The sequence below is a fragment of the Dama dama genome, chromosome 4 (genome assembly GCF_033118175.1).
Source record: "Dama dama isolate Ldn47 chromosome 4, ASM3311817v1, whole genome shotgun sequence".
Lineage (NCBI taxonomy): Eukaryota > Metazoa > Chordata > Mammalia > Artiodactyla > Cervidae > Dama > Dama dama.
Window position 1 is genome coordinate 61,026,910 of NC_083684.1, and position 18,415 is coordinate 61,045,324.

The following is an 18,415-nucleotide window of genomic DNA, read 5'->3' on the forward strand; positions in this document are numbered from 1 at the left end:
TCTTGTTCTTTGGCATTTTATTTCAAAATCGTAGCTAGGGAAAAAAAAAAAAAAGAAAAATCAACTGCAGCACCGGGAGATCCGGCCTGAAAACGGAGATGCAGATTTGGGGTCAAGGTGTATCCCTGACCCACAACACGGAGCAGCGGGGAGTACGGGTCCCCAAGGCCTGAGTGGCGGGGCTAGGGGCCAAGACGCCTGGGTCAGGCCTTTATGGCTTTGGGAGTGTAACGTGGGAGCACCTGAGACCCAGGCTTCCCGGCTCCCCCGTCTTTTACTTCATATTGCACTTCAGGTGAGTCATTGGTACGGAGGTGAAGGTCCAACAGGGGCTGGATGCTACAGGTCAGTGGTCCGTGGAGTGGTCCAGCGTAGCCCAGAGCATTACACCGGGAGCATCCATTCATGGGCTTTTGATCCGTACTAGGGGAGAACACAGGCGGAGGTGAGAGGAAGACACACTACAACTCCCAGCAGGCCCTGGGGCATCCTAGCCTGAGTGCCGGCAAAGTTACGCCCCAGGGCCTCATGGGAAATGTAGTCCGCTTCCCGGAAGCCCACCGACAACCATGGGGAGGAGGAATCGTGGCAAAGATGGCGCAGAGGCCCAAAGGAGTTGTATATCTGCAAAGAGGAGTTCTTGTAGGCTCTGAAGGCTCGGGGGGGGGGGGGGGGAGTTCTTCAGCTGAGACAACCTGGATAGGCAGGAGGTATAGTTCTCGGTCCAGATACTCAGGAATTTACAGAAGCTCACAGAAAAGGAGCTTCCAGTTCCAGTGCCAGGAAAGGCAAGATAGCTCGGTTCAGACGAATCAAAGTACCTCCAGAGGCTTATGATAGCAAACGTTCTTAGGCCACAGAGTCGGGGCAGAGTCCAGAGGCTGGTAGGAGCAAGATTTCTCAAGCCAGCAGAATAGCCCAGGTCTCCTGGGGATCCCAGGGACTTGGAACTCGGTGACCAGAATGTTGGCTTCAGGTCCCGAGGCTCATGGGAAGGGAATTTCTCAAGCCGGGCTCCCGAGGCTCACAGAGAAGCCCCATTTAGTCCCAAGAAGTGCTCTAGGCCACAGGGCCTCGAGGAAAGCAAACTCAATCGGAGGCGAGAGGCCGATGGAAGGAGCCGTTTTCAGCTGGTGGGACCATGGTGGGGGGTGGGGGAGGGGAAGCCTCAGTTCAGAGGCTCGTGGGACGGGAACTTCTCTTGGGCAACCGAGCATCCAGCCCCGCTCCCAGCTGGTGCCCCTCACCTGGATCGCCTTTAGTTCCTTGTAGAAGCGGAGGATAAGCTGGGGCCCGTTTTCCATAGTGGGAATGTGGACATGCTGGGGAAGAAAGGGTGGTAAGGACGGGCCCCCACCACCTTCTTCTCCCTGACGGTCCAAGCCGGCCCTTCCTCACCTCGCCTTGGTACAGGATTTGGTGCACGGGGCAGACCTGGCAAGCGGTGCCTGAACCGAAGACTTCTTGGACCCGGCCGTCCTCCAGCGCCCGCAGGAACTCCTTCATGGTGATCTTACGCTCTACCACTCGGAACTCACCCTGCGGGGTGAGACACAAATAACCTCTGAGCCCGGGGTGCTGCCCTGCGTGCGGATGGTGAAACAGACAGAGACGTGCCACTGTGCCCCAGTCCCCTCCACCGCCCCCCCCCAATACTCCAGCCCTGCAACACAGCAGTACCCCAACACTCTGGCCACCTGAAGACAGCATGCCCTCACCCAGGTCCGGGCCAGGTCCAGCAGACTCTGTCGGACTACTCCAGGTAGGATGATGCCATCCAGTGGGGGGGTCACCAGTTCCAGCACTGGGTAAGGTGGAAGAGAAGCGGGAGGGGGCGTGTTACCTCACACCATCCCATCCTCTTAGGAGCCTCCCCACTCACAGCCAAGCCCCAAGACCTGCAGCCCCTAAGAATTTCTGCTCCCACCCACTTCCGCCCAGCCTGGGGTTGGTCATGGGTGGGCTCACCCCCGTCCTCATAGGTCCAGAAGACGAAGATGTTCATGGTGCCCACCTCAGTGAGCTCGTGATCAGGCCCGTACAGCCAGAGGACCTGCTCGCAGCCCTTCTTTTGTGCCTCCTGCTGCACTAACACGGTGGGCCCGTAATTCCTGGAGGACAGCAACATGGTGGACCAGGTCAAGGGACCTCCAGCCTTCCCCCGATGTGGCCCGATGTGAGTCTTTCCAGACCAGCGCTCATCTTGCTCCTGCCCGACTCACAAACAGCTGTGAGGTCCTTCAAAACCACCTGTGACGTCACCTCCTCTGAGAGGCTTACTGAACCTCCAGGCTGGATTTCAAGCCTCCTCTGGGCTCTCGTGATCAACTGGCCACCTTGATGCTTTCCCGTTTTGCCCTGATTTAACACTCACTGTCTCTCCCCCAGAGCTGACCTCTCACCTCGTCTGCTCACAAGCCTTCCAAGGCTTCCCACTTCCTCTGGGACAAGATCCCAGCCCTTTAGTCCAGTGTCAGGGCTGGGCCTGGTCTGGGACTACCTGTTAAGCCTTTTGCAAAAGCCAGACTTATTTTTATTCTCTGACAACTTCGGTGACTCTGCCCCTCCCCCCTGCCTCCACTGGTGTGTTCCCAGGATTTGAAATCGACCCACTCCAGTATTCTTGCCTAGAGAATTCCATGGATGGAGGAGCCTGGTGAGCCACAGTCCATGGGGTTGTGAAGAGTCAGACACGACTGAGCAACTCACATACACACCACTTTGTATCCAGGAAACCATCTCCACCCTACCCATTGGACTTCCTTTGTGAAGACTTTCCTGTGTTCTGGTCATCTCCATCAGAGCATGTGCCGCCCTGGATACTGGGGCTCCCACCAGCTTGGGAGCCCCTGGAGGGCAGGGCCCAGATCAGACTCATCTGTGTCCCCAGCTTCACCCAGCATAGCGGTTCAGTTCAGTTCAGTTCAGTCGCTCAGTCGTTTCCGACTCTTTGCGACCCCATGGACTGCACCACACCAGGCCTCCCTATCCATCACCAACTCCTGGAATTTACTCAAACTCATGTCCATTGAGTCGGTGATACCATCTAACCATCTCATCCTCTGTCGTCCCCTTCCTCTCCCGCCTTCAATCTTTCCCAGCATCAGGGTCTGTTCAAATAAGTCAGCTCTTCGCATCAGGTGGCCAAAGAATTGAAGTTTCAGCTTCAACATCAGTCCTTCCAATGAACACTCAGGACTGATATCCTTTAGGATGGACTGGTTGGATCTCCTTGTAGTCCAAGGGACTCAGGAGTCTTCTCCAACACCACAGTTCAAAAGCATCAATTCTTTGGCACTCAGCTTTCTTTATAGTCCAACTCTCACATCCATAAATGACTATTGGAAAAACCATAGCCTTGACTAGACGGACCTTTGTTGGCAAAGTAATGTCTCTGCTTTTTAATATGCTGTCTAGGCTGGTCATAACTTTCCTTCCAAGGAGTAAGCATCTTTTAATTTCATGGCTGCAATCACCATCTGCAGTGATTTTGGAGCCCAAGAAAATAAAGTCCGCCACGTGTTTCCCCATCTATTTGCCATGAAGTGATGGGACTGGATGACATGATCTTAGTTTTCTGAATGTTGAGCTTTAAGCCAACTTTTTCACTCTCCTCTTTCACTTTTATCAAGAGCCTCTTTAGTTCTTTGCTCTCTGCTATAAGGGTGGTGTCATCTGCATATCTGAAGTTATTGATATTTCTCCCGGCAATCTTGATTCCAGCTTGTGCTTCCTCCAGCCCAGCGTTTATCATGATGTACTCTGCATATAAGTTAAATAAGCAGGGTGACAATATACAGCCTTAACATGCTCCTTTTCCTATTTGGAACCAGCCTGTTGTTCCATGTCCAGTTCTAACTGTTACTTCCTGGCCTGCATACAGATTTCTCAAGAGGCAGGTCACGTGGTCTGGTATTCCTATCTCTTTCACAATTTTCCACAGTTTATTGTGATCCACACAGTCAAAGGCTTTGGCATAGTCACTAAAGCACAAATAGATGTTTTTCTGGAACGCTCTTGCTTTTTAGATGATCCAGCGGATGTTGGCAATTTGATCTCTGGTTCTTCTGCCTTTTCTAAAACCAGCTTGAACATCAAGAAGTTCACGTTGGCCCTCAGGAAACCTCATGAGATATGTTTTGAAAGGACCTGAATGAACTCCCAGCTGGGGCCACACCTGCTGTCCCAACACACCCTACGCCCGCCCTCTGCCTTATCTGCATCCTAACCCTCCGTGCCCTGCTGAGCCGAGGCCCGTGGCAAGACAGATAAACCCACAGGAAGTCCACAGGCAGGCTGGTGGATGCCAGAGCCCCTGGGCATGACAGGAGCTGATGGAGGTTGGGTTTTCAGGGGAGGCTACCTGGAGGAGAGACCAGTGAGCTAAGTGTGAATTCATTTCTAGAGACTTCCCTGGGGGCCAATCTGAGTTTCTCCACTGGACACCCAAAGACACACCCTGGTCTCTGATGCCCCTTGCACCAGACCCGAGGTGTGGGCAAGGCACTACTTACCCTCCCAGCTTGTAGTCGCCGACCCCACCCACCCAGGCCCGGATGAATGATGGATCTGCCAGGAGGGAGATAGGTTTCAAGGCATCTCCAGAGAAGTAGGTGCCCACCGGGCTGAGAATGACGAACAGGAGGGCTCGAGTGGGGTGGCCGACACCTAGAGAGGGCTGCAATGGGCGGAAGGGGGCATCAGGGACCCAGGAATCCAGGCCCCCAGCCCCTTCCCTGACCCATGCCTGGGTCCCCGGCCCTTCTCCTTCAGGAAGGCAACCCACCCCCCAAGTGTGGCTCCCCAGCCCCCCGGAGCCGGCCCACCTCGTTCCCGATCAACACGGGCCGCACGTAGAGGCTAGTGCCCGTGCTGCCAGGGACCCAGTCCTGGTCCACTTCCACCAGCCGGCGGATGCACTCCAGCAACTCAATTTTGTCGAAACTCTGGGCGGGATGAAGATGAGTCAGGGGACCCTCGCGACCCTGGCCCCGCCCATGCCCCCTGCCCCACCCTCCTCGGGCGGCAGGGTCCCCTCACCGGCAGGCAGAGGCGGAGGGCCGAGCGCAGCATCCGTTCCATGTTGAGCCAAGGTCGGAAGAGGCGCACGCGCTGGTCCCCGCCTTTGAACGCCTTCATGCCTTCAAAGAGCTGCAGGGACAGGAAGGGCGGGAGGCCAGGGTTCAGGGAAACAGCTCACTCAGCCAAGGAGAGACAGAGGCTGATACACAGGGATACAGACAGAAAAATACAGCGAGCAAGGAAGAGATTAACCCACTGAGCACAGAGAAGCGGAGAGAGAGAAAAGATCCGACAGACCAGGAGAGGAGACAGCAAAGGACAGAAGCCAGAAAAAGCAGAACAGAGAGACCCAGAGCAAGGAGCACGCTTTGTTTAAACCTTTTCCACGTTAGTGGGACCATTTCTCAGGAATGAGGATGACGTGGAAGTTACCTATTTATTTATTTGGCCACACCACATGCTTTGTGGGATCTTAGTTCCCCTGACTAGGGATTGAACCCAGGTCATTCGGCAGTGAGAGCTCAAAGTCTTAACCACTGGACCACCAGGGAATTCCCAGAAGTTATCTTTTTAAATAGCCTTTTTGTGTTTTAGAGAAATACTTTAATAGCCATGGATGAAATCATACAATGTCCACCCAGATGGCCAATAGGGAAAAGATGCTCAATATTGCTAATTATTAGAAAAATGCAAATCAAAACTACAGAGAGGTACTACTTCATAGGTCAATATGGCCATCATTCAAATGTCTACAAATAACCAATGCTGAAGACCGTGTAGAGAAAGGGACCCCTCCTACACTGTTGGTGGGAATATAAATTGGTGCAACCATTATGGAATACAGTATGGAGGTTCCTAAAAAAAAAAACCAAAAAACTAAAAACAGAGTTGCCATATGATTCAACAACCCCACTTGTAGGCATATATCAGACAGAACTAATTCAAAAAGATGCCTGCACCCCTGTGTTCATAGCAGTGCTATTTACAATAACCAAGATATGGAAGCAATTTAAATGTTCATCAACAAATACATAAATAAAGATATCACTAAAGAACCACCCCCTACTCCCACTGAGCCCAGGGCAGTTCTTGGTGAATAGTAGGTTTCCGTTGACTGGATGAATAAATGAATGAATGAAGAATGCAAAATAAAAATAATTGGAGTATTTGGGGGAAAAATGTAAAAATAAGGGCAAGAGGTAAGAGTGAGAAGCTGCCTTATCAGATATGAAAACAGATTATAAATCTACAATACGTAAAGTCACATTGACAAATGAACTGACAGATCTAACAATGCAAGAGACTAGAAAGTGGATTATCGTATAACTGAATCACTTTGTGTATACCTGAAACCATCACAATATTGTAACCCAACTGTATTTCAGTAAAAATTGTAAAAACATGATCAATTCAATTAAATGGTGCTGACCAACCAAATATCCATTTCTGGGGGGAAAAAAAATTAACTTTGATCCCTCCTTCATACCTCACATCAGGAAAATTTTCAGGTTTAAATGAAATTTCTTCTGTAAGCAATAGAGGAAAACACAAGAGGACCATTTTATATTTTGAATTGGGGCTGGTGTTCTAAACATGGCAAGTCACAGAAACCGAAAAGAAAAGACTGCATAAAAACAAACAAACTGGGTAGAAACTTTCAACTCACATCACAAACGACTTATCTTTAATACACAAGGTACTCCTCCAAATAAATACAGAAACCCACTCTAATAGAAAAATCAGCCAAGAAAATGGACAGTTCACAGGAAGGAACTAAAAATGGCTCTTACGTTGTGAAAAGATGGTCAATTCCACTCATAATCAGGGAAGAGAAGGCAAATTAAAATTACTTTGAAGTACCTTTAAAAACACTTAGGAGGTTACACAACATCTAAAAGTTTGACAAGGGTCATCCAGGGCAAGGGGAAAACAGGCCTGGCGGGTAAGTGTGGAAAATGACACAACTTCTATCACAACATCTGTCACAGAAGATACTGATGACTCAACATCTTTCAACAGTTACAAGCACATACACCCTTTGAGCCAATAGTTCCAGAAACTGAAAGGAGAGATATATTTGCTCTTAAAGGAAGTGAAGTGTTTGCTAGTTTACTGCAGTGCTGTTTATAATAGCACAAGACTGAAACAACCTAAGTGTCCGACATGGAATACTACACAGCAGCAGAAAAGGACAAAGCTCTTCAAGGGCGGCTCAAGAATCTCTAGGTCGTGTCCAACTCTGTGATCCCATGGACTGTAGCCCACCAGCCTCCTCTGTCCATGGGGATTCTCCAGGCAAGAATACTGGGGTGGCTTGCCATTTCCTCCTCCAGGGGATCTTCCCAACCCAGGGGTCAAACCCGCATCTCTTGCATCTCCTGCATTGGCAGGCGGACTCTTTACCACTCTGCCACCTGGGAAGCCCTATGTAAGAGATATCATGAAAGACATGTTTTTTGGATGCTCAACCCCTTCATCTGCACTCACTCTGCTAAAGAAAAAGTATTGGGTCCCCAAAAGTACTTTTGTCCTCCAAAAGTACTGTTGGAGGACATCCTATCATGCTGGGCTGAAAGGAGAGCCAAATAAATGGTGATCTCCAAAAGCCACCTTCCTGGGGAGGATTCTGTAGACATGTCCTGACCATCCGTCCTTTGTATCTGTTCCCCACGCTGGGTCTCCTTTGCACAGAACTGATCCATTCGAATCAAATGTCCAGAGTAGGTGAGAAGAAAAACCATCAAAATTCTGAAAAGAAAAGAAAAAAAAAATGCAGGGGAGACCATGCCTAACGTTGGAGAACGACTCCGTAAGGGACAAAAATTACTCAAACTGCCAACCAGCTACTAGAACTGCAGTGTGTCCCTCCAAAAGTTTGCAACAAGTAAAGCTTCTTTGGAAGAGACTTTACTTTCAGCCATAGCTTGAAGCTGGAGACTGGGTCAAATGCCTTCTGGGTCATTCTCCTCGTGGGCCCTCACCAAGTCCCACAAAGCCAATCCTCCTCCTCCTATGTCCCCATATCAGCATGGTCCCATGGTCTACACAGTCACCTGACTAAACAAACCCCCAGGCATGGTCCTCAGCCTTCCCTACCCTTCTCTAGCCCAGCCGGTCAATCCCTGGTATCCCTGAATCTCTCTGCCCCATCCCCTCCTGGTGATCCCCCCGGCTCTGATCTCAGCTTATCCTTCACATGGCCTGAGAGAGGTCTTACTCTACCTGCTCCATGCCTGCTCAGAGTCCTCCGGGGCTCCCAGTGCCCTTGACAAGGCCCCAGCTCCTCTGGGGTTCTGATGACATCCTCAGCCTCCCCGTAGCCTCCAACCCCATGCTTCCCTCCCAAATATACCAGGCTCTTCTTTGGACTGTGTCTTTATACTGATGTCATCTCTCCCTCTAAGGGTCTTGGCTCCCCTCTTTGCCAGGAAAGACCCCACTTTCGGTCGAATCCGAGGTAGGGTAGGCGTTCCTCTTCTGGCCTCCCACAATACCTCAGCTGCCTCCATCAGAGTCCAGATCCCCCTGGGTGGTCACCAAAGGGTCGGGGTTTTCAAGTGAAGGAACTGGGTCTGCTCATCTCGGGGGACCCGGCATCACCCAACATGGGACCTGGAACATGACAAGCCTCAGAAAAATGGATGAGGAGTGCATGGAAATGAGAAACACACAAAAAGCAAACCCAGGGAGGTAGACCCAGCAAGAGACCCAGCAAGATGGAAGAGATGCAGGGAGAGACGGGGGAGGGAGGGCAGTCGCCCTGCCACCTGCAGGGAGTAGTGCAGAGCGGAGCAGGCCGGGTGCAGCGTGAGGTTCTGGAAGGGCTGGATTCGGGGCTGGCCCCAGCCCTTCTCCTGGTTCCATTCCACCATCAGCATGTGGTCGGTGAATGTCTTCCCAAACAGCAGGGGCTGGCTGGGGTCAGGCTTCTTATGAGGCTCCTGTGTCATTTCTAGCTGCAGGTCAGCAGCCTGAGAAAAGACAGGGATCCTAGAGTCTGACCACAGCTTCTAATCTGAAAAACTACAGCTCCCAGGAATCCCTGGGGCTGAGAACCAGAGAGAAGAGGGATCTGTCGTCCCAGAGGCTTCTGGGACATGCAGTTTCATCTCTTTCCCATGGCCTGATGGCAAGCAGTTAGGCTAACCCATTGCCACCCACCTTCACCTTTGGACCCTGGATCTTTTGAAGAGGCCCAAAGCTAGCTCCCAGCCCTTGCCTCCCTCGGACCCACTGGTCCAGACCCCCAGCCCCTCTTCCTTGAGATCCAACCCTAATCCCCACTGTCACCTTGAAGCTGGATGAGGCATATCTTCTGGGACCACACAGAAACCAAGGTACAGGGAGAAATCTGGGGGTCCAAATCTGGGGGTGGGGACAGAAGTAAGAAAGGTGATGAGACCAGGAGACAGAAAGAGCAGGGGGTCCTGGCACCCATCTTTCCCACAACCTGCACTCAGGATGTTCCTCGGGCATGCTCTGTCCCAGGCCCAGTGCTTCCAGACAGAGCACGCAGCCCTGGCCAGGTCCCTTCCCCTGTCCTGATCAGCGTGGAGCAGGAGATCCCCAAGGAGGCCAAGTCCGCTCCCTGCCCCCACAAGGGCCGTCTCAATAAAGAGCTGAATCGGCTCCCATCCCTTCCTCCAAGCTGGGGCAAAGTCAAATACAGGCGCCTCCTACCCCAGGGAACTTTGGCCCCAGCCCTGCCTGAGCCCAGATCAGACAGAGGACGACAAGAGAAGGTGTGTAGGTAAGTGAAGGCCTCCCTGGGGAACTCAAATCCTGAAAAGAGTTAGAAAAGTGGAGGACCCATAGGTCATGCTCCCCCAGGACCCAGGAACCAGGGCCCCAGTCCTTCCTACTACAGACCCCGGATTCCAGGCCCCCACCTCAGGTTCCAGACCTCCAGCCCCCTCCACCCTCAGACCCAGAATTGCAAGTCCTTCTCTTTGGGAGCATTAGATCAACTGGGCTTAGCTTACTTGAGACCCCAGTCCCACAACTTGGACACCAGCAATTCCCATTCCCTATGGTTCCCAGGGCTGTAGGGAACTGAGGGGCAGCCACATACACTTGGGGACCACCCCAGTCATCAAGAGACACTGCTCGGATGAACACTTCTGCTCGGATCAACACTTCCCCTGTGGTCCGGCCCGAGGCCAGAGGGGGAGAGAAGGTCTGTCTGGGTCTAGCACGATGGCTTCTCCCCCACAGTCTCTGACCTCACGATACCTCTTTCCTCAGCCTGGTGGGGAGGCAGCTGTGATGAGGTTTGGCAGAGACAGAACAGCCTAGCCTACTCCTGGCCTGTGAGCTGAGGGGACAGAACAGATGGGAATGGCCGAAGTCACTGGTCAGTAGGTGAGTCATGGGGAGATGGGGGCTGTGGGTTTGGAATGTCCTAAAGTCAGATATGCAGATGACACCACCCTTATGGCAGAGTGAAGAGGAACTAAAAAGCCTCTTGATGAAAGTGAAACAAGAGAGTGAAAAAGTTGGCTTAAAGCTCAACATTCAGAAAACTAAGATCATGGCATCTGGTCCCATCACTTCATGGGAAATAGATGGGGAAACAGTGGAAATAGTGACTGACTATTTTTTGGGGCTCCAAAATCACTGCAGATGGTGATTGCAGCCATGAAATTAAAAGATGCTTACTCCTTGGAAGGAAAGTTATGACCAACCTAGATAGCATATTAAAAAGCAGAGACAGGGACTTCCCTGGTGGTCCAGTGGCTGAGACTCTGCACTCCCAAGGTGAGGGGCCGGGGTTCAATCCCTGCTTGGGGATCTAGATCCCATATGCTGCGGCTGGGACCTGGTGCAGCTAAATAAATAAATTTGAAAAAAAAAAAAAAAAAGCAGAGACATACTTTGCCAACAAAGGTCCATCTAGTCAAGGCTATGGTTTTTCCAGTGGTCATGTACGGATGTGAGAGTTGGACTGTGAAGAAAGGTGAGCGCCAAAGAATTGATGCTTTTGAACTGTGGTGTTGGAGAAGACTCTTGAGTCCCTTGGACTGCAAGGAGATCCAACCAGTCCATCCTAAAGGAGATCAGTCCTGGGTGTTCATTGGAAGGACTGGTGCTGAAGCTGAAACTTCAATACTTTGGCCACCTGATGGGAAGAGTTGACTCATTGCAAAAGACCCTGATGCTGGGAGGGACTGGGGGCAGGAGGAGAAGGGGATGACAGAGGATGAGATGGTTGGATGGCATCACCGACTCGATGGACATGAGTTTGAGTAATCTCTGGGAGTTGGTGATGGACAGGGAGGCCTGGTGTGCTGCGATTTGTGGGGTCTCAAAGAGTCGGACACGACTGAGCGACTGAAATGAACTGAAAGTCTAGGCCATGAAGTCTGAGGAGTGGTCCCGGATGTTATGAGGGCCAGACAGCTTCTGGGATGATTGGAGTGTGGGTCCTGAGCATGGCCTCTAGGTGGCGCTCTGTGGCCTGCCCAAGCCAGGGGCGGATTACTACTGGCCAGGAGGCGGACAAGACACCCGTGGTATGGAGATAACACCCACCGGCAGGGCAGAGGCAGGCAGCAGGTGGACAAGAAAGCAGCCCTCAGAGGAAGGCAAAAAGAAAAAAAGTAGAGAAGAGGGAGAATAAGAAGAAATAAGAGACAAGGAAGTAAAAGACATGGACATTAAGGAACAGGAATCCAAGGCCAAGGGAAGTCAAATTAGATATGATCATAGAGGGGCTCAGCGATAAAGAATCTGCCTGTCAATACAGGAGACTTGGGTTTAATCCCTGAGTCGAGAAGATCCCCTGGAGAAGGGAATGGCAACCCACTCCAGTATTCTTGCCTGGAGAATCCCATGGACAGAGGAGCCTGGTGGGCTACAGTCCGGGGGTTAAGAAGAGTTGGACATGACTAAGCAACTAACACTTTCACTTTCATACAGAGAGAAGGGAAAATCCCCTGGAGGGGGAAATGGCAACCCACTCCAGTATTCTGGCCTGGGACATCCCTTGGACAGAGAAGCCTGGCAGGCTACAGTCCATGGGGTTGCAAGAGTTGGACACAGCTTGGTGACTAAACCACCACCACCACCATATAGAGAGAGAGAGACTGAGACAAGACACACGAGGGAGGGAAATTCAGGCATGGTAAAGCCTGGAGAAATCAAGAAGAAAAAAAAAAGAAATACTGAAGGCAAGATAAACTGAAGCCTTAAGAGAGAGAGAACAGGAAAAAGGAGAGAAATAGATCAAGACCCAACTTCGGGGGACAGCATAAAGTGAAAGGGAGACCTAGGGAAACGAGGAGAGACTGGCAGAGACAGAGCAATGCCAATCCCTGGAGAGAAACAGTCTCAGCGATGTTTGGAGACAGAGATATCCAGGAGAGACAGAGACGAGGAGCAGGAAAACCCACCCACAGGCAGAGAAAAGGCGCCGGGCGCTGTTTCCAGGAGATTATAAATCTGTACTGGCCACAGAGACACTGTCACACTGGGAGAAGCTGCCTTCATCCTCCCAAGATATTTTTCTGGGGGCAGGGTTCTCACCTCCCCTCAGGGAAGGTGCCCACCACCTGATACCCCAAACAATTGGGGGACTGGGCCCCAAGATCTCAGATGATCGCTGGGCTTTAGGGACATAGAGGTGTAAAAAGGACTGGGGCTGAATTAGGAAATGAGAAATGGTTGGAGTTGGGGTGGGGTATGCACAGGGCAGGGCTCTATAATATGATGGAATCTCCACTGACCCCAGCACTCACAGCCCAAGGCTGTCCTACCGCCACGGCCCAGGAGTGTCATCATAAAGCCAAGATTGTCCCAGACACAGCCCAGGCTGGTCTCCGTCTCAACTCAGAAAGGAAACATCTGTCCTGCTATCCATCCAGCTAAGAGTCCCATATAAAGTCAGGTACAAAGTTAACAGGAACCATTTTTCCCAATGTTAAGCTGCAGCTGTCAAGGGTTATAAAGACTCCCTTCTTCGAGTTGTTATTGTTTCCTTCCTCAGTGAGAAACCTTGTTCTCTTAAATCACAGGCTCTCTGAAGCTCTGCCTGTTGACATGTATCAATAAGAATGGAGGGTCCCACTCTTGGCAGGAGAATCTCTGTCGATGACAATGAGGTACTAACTCTATTTTCAACCCTGGCACAGAGTTTCAGATAAGGGGTTTCCGGGACACAACATTCTACCTCTATCTTTAGTGCCAAGAAAATAGGGCCTTGGGTCCTAGTCCCAGTCCAGACCTGAAACTGAACTCTGCCTTCATCCTGCTCCCACTCCTTAGAGGTTCTGGGAATCTTCTCCTGTCGCCCCCAAAGGCTGATTCCTCCCTCCTAACCCATCCTGTCGCCCCAGGCCCATGCTTCTCCCATTGCCGTCTTCTCTTCCATATATCCATCCCTAGAAGTCCCACCTGGGTCCCCCTTCCCACCGATTATTTCTCTCCCTTCATCCCCATTAAAGCCTCGTGCTCCTTTCTAAGGGGCCCCCTCCTCCTTGGCTCCCTGCAGCGGAACCTGAGTGCGGGAGGACCGGCGCCCCATCGGATGGGCCACCGGCGAGTGGTCCACCCGGAAGTGCGCCTCCCCTAAGAGCTCCCCAGACCCCGGCCGCGAACCCACCTGCCTCAATGCCGCTGCAGCCATGGTCTTTGCGGCTGGTATCTGTGCCTGCCCAGGGCGCGGCCCGGGATAAAGACTTTCCGGCCCCGCCCCGCTCACGCCTCCTTCTGTGGGATGGTTTGTCAGCCTAGCACCCCAGGCGGGCCTGGCCTTCCCAGTTGCAGGGCGCCCGCGGGGAGCAGGGCCGTACCGCAGAGCGCATGCGCTAGACCCCGCGAGAAGAAGGGAGTAACTTGAAACACACTCTCCTTCCAGCCCGGACGCTAGAGTGTGCATTCAGCGGTTTTCAGAAATGCATTTTAATAGGTACAGTACAGTGGTGGAGAGCTAAAGGGAAAAGAAGGGAGGGGTGGGGAGCAGAAATCTTCACATATCGCGATTCTTGGTGAAAAGAAAAACCACGCAATTAAGATCGGTGGGCGCAGATGTTATGTAAAAATACACCTTTGAAGGGAAAGGACTCTGAAGAGGGTGGCAGATAGGGATGAAGGGCAAGCTTCACTCTGACCGGATGCTTCCCTGTTTGAATATAGGTTTCCTTTCCAACGAGAAGATATACGTGTACTCTTTGTAACTTTTTAAAGAGAGAGACACCCAGGGTTCACCATGCCTCCTTCCAGCCCTTTTCATCAGGGACGCCTGGAAATGTTCAGTTCCCCAGTTCACCAATGAGCTCCAGTGAGCAGCCTCTAGGCAGGATTCCCTGGTTACGCCCCTTCAAGACTGTCTCCCCAATTTCATGACCCCCAGAGGCAGACAGTCGATTTACAGTCCCTGCTGAGTGCGTGCACGCTCAGTTGTGTCCGACTCTGTCCATGGGATTTTCCTGGCAAGGATACTGGAGTGGGTTGCCATGCCCTCCTCCTTCCCGACTCAGCAGGGATCGAACCCGCTTCTCCTGCATTGCAGGCGGATTATGTACCCACTGAGCCACTTGGGAAGCCCTACAGCCCCTCAGGATCTCTCTAATCGCTAGCAATTCAAACCTGTTTCAGTGTTCCCTATATCGTGCCCCGAGGTCACCGTGCGAACCAGCTCCCCTCCCCCCCCCCCCCCCCAAAATCTTCCGTGGTCGAAGTTCCCCCATCGCCTGCATCCAGGTTACTGTGACACCAAACTGTTGTTCCTGTTGTAGCCTCAAACTCTGCTCTTTAGGTCACTCTACCCTGAGACATTTTGCTCCCAAATTCTGGTTCCCCAGCACGAAAAGCCACAGGCCCGGGCAGTCAAATTCTGAGTCCTTCCCGGCAGGGGGTCTCCTGGTTTTCCTTTCCACCTGCCCAGTCCTCCTCCCCTACCACCTAGGCTGGAGCCGCAAGGGTGCGGCGCCCGGGCGGCTCCCAGCCTCTGCCACGGCCAATCAGCGATTGCCGCACACACCCCCGCCTCGGCCAATCCCGCTGCAGCGATGCAGCCCCACCTCCGCACCCGGGGACTCACCCGGGATAGGGCCCCTCGCCCCATCTGAGGGGGAGGCCAGACTCTGCTCCCTCCCAGCCGGGGAGTCCACACCCCCTAATTTCCTCCTCCTCAAACCCTGGAGTCCAGATCCCAGCCCTTTCTCCCTCTGACCCGGCAGTGTCAACCCCCTAGCTTTCTCTTCCCTCATTATTTTTGGTGCTGGCCAGCCTCCTACTCAGCTGCAAGCGAGGTCAAAGCTCCTTTTCCCTAAGGGCCAAGAATAAGGTGGAGGCCTGTTTGCTTAACTCCCTCCATTATCTCCTAATGAGAGCTTAATTGACTCTCCCTTGCGGGCCTTTTTAATTAGCTCGCTGGTGAAGCCGACCGGCAATACTTTTCCCAGGAGCCCTGGGCTGCAGTCTCTTGCTGCAGGGCCTGCCGGGAGTTGTAGTCCCTCGGGTCCAAGCCACGCGTAAGAATGCGTGGGAGCTGGGTGGGGCGGGGTAGGGCGACCCGGTCCTGGCATGGTAGGACTCATAAAGGGCCGGAAATAAATGCAATGATGCCCTCCTCCTGGTTGCAAAGTGCTTTTATGGGAAACTGTGGGGGTGGTTTGGCACATTGGTGAGTGGGCTGAATGTCTACAGTCGGGGCTGGGGTGGGTGGAGTGCTGCACCTGAGAGGCAGAGGGTGGAAACTGGAATTTGGGAGACTGAGTTTGGGGTGGGAGAACCCTCGTCAGGGAGGCCCAGGTGGAAATGTGGGGGATCAGGAAGGGGTGGTGGGGGCCTCCACCGGGGCGGCCTGGCCTGCCTTGCGCCCATACCCCAGCTCCGCACCCCCAGTCACGAGCAGCTCAGTCCCCGTGCAGAAGCTGGCTTCGGAGGCCAAGAACACAGCAGCAGCCGCCACCTCAGCTGGCTGGCCCATGCGGCCCAGGGGCTGGGGAGAGACAAGGAGGGAAGGAGAATCAGGAGGAGCCCCGCCTGACCTCCACCCCCACACCACCTCGACCTGGCCCCCACTCCTACCTGGGCCAGTGTGCCCTCTCGGATTGTAGCAGTGGGGTCAGGTGTTGAGGCCGCCAGCTCTTCCCACAGAGGGGTCCAGATGTTTCCAGGGGAGATGCTGGGGTGGGGGAGGACAGGGGGTCAGGGAAGTCCAATGCACACACTGCCCCTTGGGCTCACTCCCCCAAGAGGCTCTCCACCCACGTGGAGCTGCTCACCAGTTGACGCGGACGCCATATTGACTCTCATCCAGGGCCAAGGCTTTGGTCAGGGCTGTCACTGCCCCCTGCAGAAGACGGGGCACGGAGAAAGTTCAGACCGGAGGAGATGAGGTTCCTTCTGCCGTCTCCTCCCACCCCTGAAGGAGGGCATGGCAACCCACTCCAGTATTCTTGCCTGGAGAATCCCATGGACAGAGGAGCCTGGCGGGCTATTGTCTACAGGGTCCCAAAGAGTCAGACACGACTGAGCGACCTAGCATGCGACCTAGCATGCATGCACCCAACCAGAGGGCGTCAAGCAGGGGCATCGGAAGAGGGAAGTCACGCTCTCCCTGCAGGTCTCATCCGGCTGCACCAGGCTCTGTTTCCTGGAAGGCCAGGTGGCCATGCCTCAGGCCATAGCTCAGGGCTGAGGCACCTGGAGGAAGGGGCGGGTCTCTCAGCTGCGTACCTTGGTGGCCACGTAGGGAACCGCCTGGGATTGGCCGATCGCCCCGACCAGGCTGGAGATGTTGATGACATTTCCCCGGCTCTTGCGCAGGTGAGGGAGGGCGAGCTGGGGAGACAGAAAGCGGAGTAAGCTGCCAGACTGTCTCTCTGCTCTTCAGTCCTGCAAGACCTTGAGTAAATTCCAATTCTATCCCTCCCTCGCTTGCCTTGGGCAAGGCCCGTTCCTATCACAAAAGATTGATTAATGGGTACAAGGTGGCTCACCCCAAGGGATACTCAGAATGGGAAGCTAAACTAGTCCCCTCTCCGGATCACCCCACCAGCTCTTGCAGACCTCGACTCCCTCACAAAACAGCCTCTGCCCCATCCTCAGTGCTGTATCTTCAGATACTCCCCCAAGTGTTCCCACCTCAGGGCCTCTGCACTTTCTATTCTCTCTGCCTGGAATGTTTTTCCTGACATAGCATGTGACTTACTCCTAGGGTGACCAACTCTCCCCAGTTTGCCCAGGACTGAAGGGTTTCTGAGGATATGGGACATTCAGGTCAGGGTTGAAAGGAGACGATCCTATCCCCTCAGCAACTTCAGTGCAAATGTCACCTCCTCAGTGAGCTTTCCCTGACCATGCTATTTAAAACATCATGTTTTTTTTCAAAGGATGGCTAGGTGTCCAGTTCTGTAGGAATTTGGCTTACTAATCCTAAGTGGCCATTCACACTAAAATTCAACACACTGTGACTTTCTTTTTTGGCAGCACCTCATATCTTAGTTCCCCGACCAGGGATTGAACCCACACCCCTACGGAGGAAGCACAGAGACTTAACTACTGCACCACCAGGGAAGTCCCTACCATTCTATTTAAAACTGCAACCTGTCTATCCCTGGGCCCCCAACCAATTAACTCCCTCCTCTCCCCCACCCTGGAAAGCTGAGGTCCACGGGGACTGAGCCAGGCTTATTCGCCACCTCATCTCAGCACTGGGCACACAGCTAGTGTTCAATAAATATTTGTCCCACACTGCTGTGGCCCCTGTCCAACCCTCACGTGCACTCCTTGGCTGGCATCCTCCCCCACCCCTCCACCAAGGCCACCTACGCCTCTGTGTGGCTACATCAAGGACCTGCTAGTCTCTTATCAGCCTGACCTCTGCACCTCCCTCCCTCCCTTCAGACAACCCGATCTGAGAGAGCCTGGCTCACTCAGCGGACGCACTGTAGCACTCACTCTGGCCTGATTCCATTTCCCCTAAATGTTGGGGTTCCTGGGTCCGCTTCTTGCCTCCCTGCTCTGCCATGGAAGCCCCACTTCCCTGGGTTTCCACAGGCACCTCTTAAGTCTCCCTCGGGCGCCCCTTGTGGAGCTCCTGACCTGCCACCTGCGGGCATTTCCATCTCTGTCTCAAGGGCAAAACTTAAGTGTTGGATCCCCCAAACCTGCCCCCATCCCTGGTCCCCAGTCTCTGACGTGGGGTCCACTCCCACTCAGCCTCTCAAAACAGAGTCTCAGGAGATCTGGGTGGCCTTCCAGAGACTCCCCCTCAGGTCCTCAACAGACCCATCACCAAGGTGCTCTTAAATCTCTACAAGTCCCCCGCTCACTAATTCATTCAACGAACATTTCATGAGGACCTATTAAGTGCTGGGTAACGGGGTAAAAGCTGGGGATACTGCAGGAATTAAGACCGGGAGAGATTTCTGCCCTCATGGAGCTC

General features: G+C 53.0%; 2 protein-coding genes and 1 long non-coding RNA gene across 8 annotated transcripts in view; 1 reads left to right on the forward strand and 2 right to left on the reverse strand.

Annotated features, from left to right (window-relative positions):
- Positions 1–14,646, reverse strand: BCAT2 (branched chain amino acid transaminase 2). 3 transcript variants are annotated; one of them, XM_061139776.1, is made up of 11 exons: positions 13,622–14,646; positions 9,313–9,387; positions 8,790–8,993; positions 5,041–5,151; positions 4,827–4,946; positions 4,515–4,678; positions 1,969–2,111; positions 1,719–1,804; positions 1,399–1,539; positions 1,248–1,322; positions 1–423 (listed from the first exon to the last, which is right to left on the reverse strand). In XM_061139776.1, the coding sequence occupies exons 1-11, from the start codon at positions 13,895–13,897 to the stop codon at positions 385–387; spliced, it is 1,434 nt and encodes a 477-aa protein (XP_060995759.1). In that variant the 5' UTR covers positions 13,898–14,646; the 3' UTR covers positions 1–384. The 3 variants fall into 3 exon arrangements, with proteins under 3 accessions (XP_060995759.1, XP_060995761.1, XP_060995760.1); XM_061139778.1 differs by lacking the exon at positions 13,622–14,646 and adding an exon at positions 9,473–9,598; XM_061139777.1 differs by lacking the exons at positions 8,790–8,993; positions 9,313–9,387.
- LOC133054624 (uncharacterized) overlaps positions 9,677–18,415 on the forward strand; it is a 15,075-nt gene continuing 6,336 nt past the window's right edge. Inside the window, exons 1-4 of one of the 3 annotated variants that reach the window (XR_009692479.1) lie at positions 9,686–9,772; positions 10,267–10,383; positions 13,035–13,121; positions 13,511–13,654. This is a non-coding gene — a long non-coding RNA (uncharacterized LOC133054624). Of the gene's footprint in view, positions 9,773–10,266; positions 10,384–13,034; positions 13,655–18,415 lie in introns of those variants that run through there. The other 2 variants (XR_009692480.1, XR_009692478.1) reach the window with 2 other exon arrangements.
- HSD17B14 (hydroxysteroid 17-beta dehydrogenase 14) overlaps positions 15,596–18,415 on the reverse strand; it is a 17,560-nt gene continuing 14,740 nt past the window's right edge. For both annotated transcript variants that reach the window (XM_061139779.1, XM_061139780.1), the window contains 4 exons: positions 16,705–16,809; positions 16,251–16,318; positions 16,054–16,150; positions 15,596–15,964 (listed from right to left, as the gene is read on the reverse strand). In XM_061139779.1, the coding sequence (XP_060995762.1) occupies positions 15,791–15,964; positions 16,054–16,150; positions 16,251–16,318; positions 16,705–16,809 (444 nt within the window). In that variant the 3' untranslated portion in view covers positions 15,596–15,790. The remainder of the gene's footprint in view (positions 15,965–16,053; positions 16,151–16,250; positions 16,319–16,704; positions 16,810–18,415) is intronic.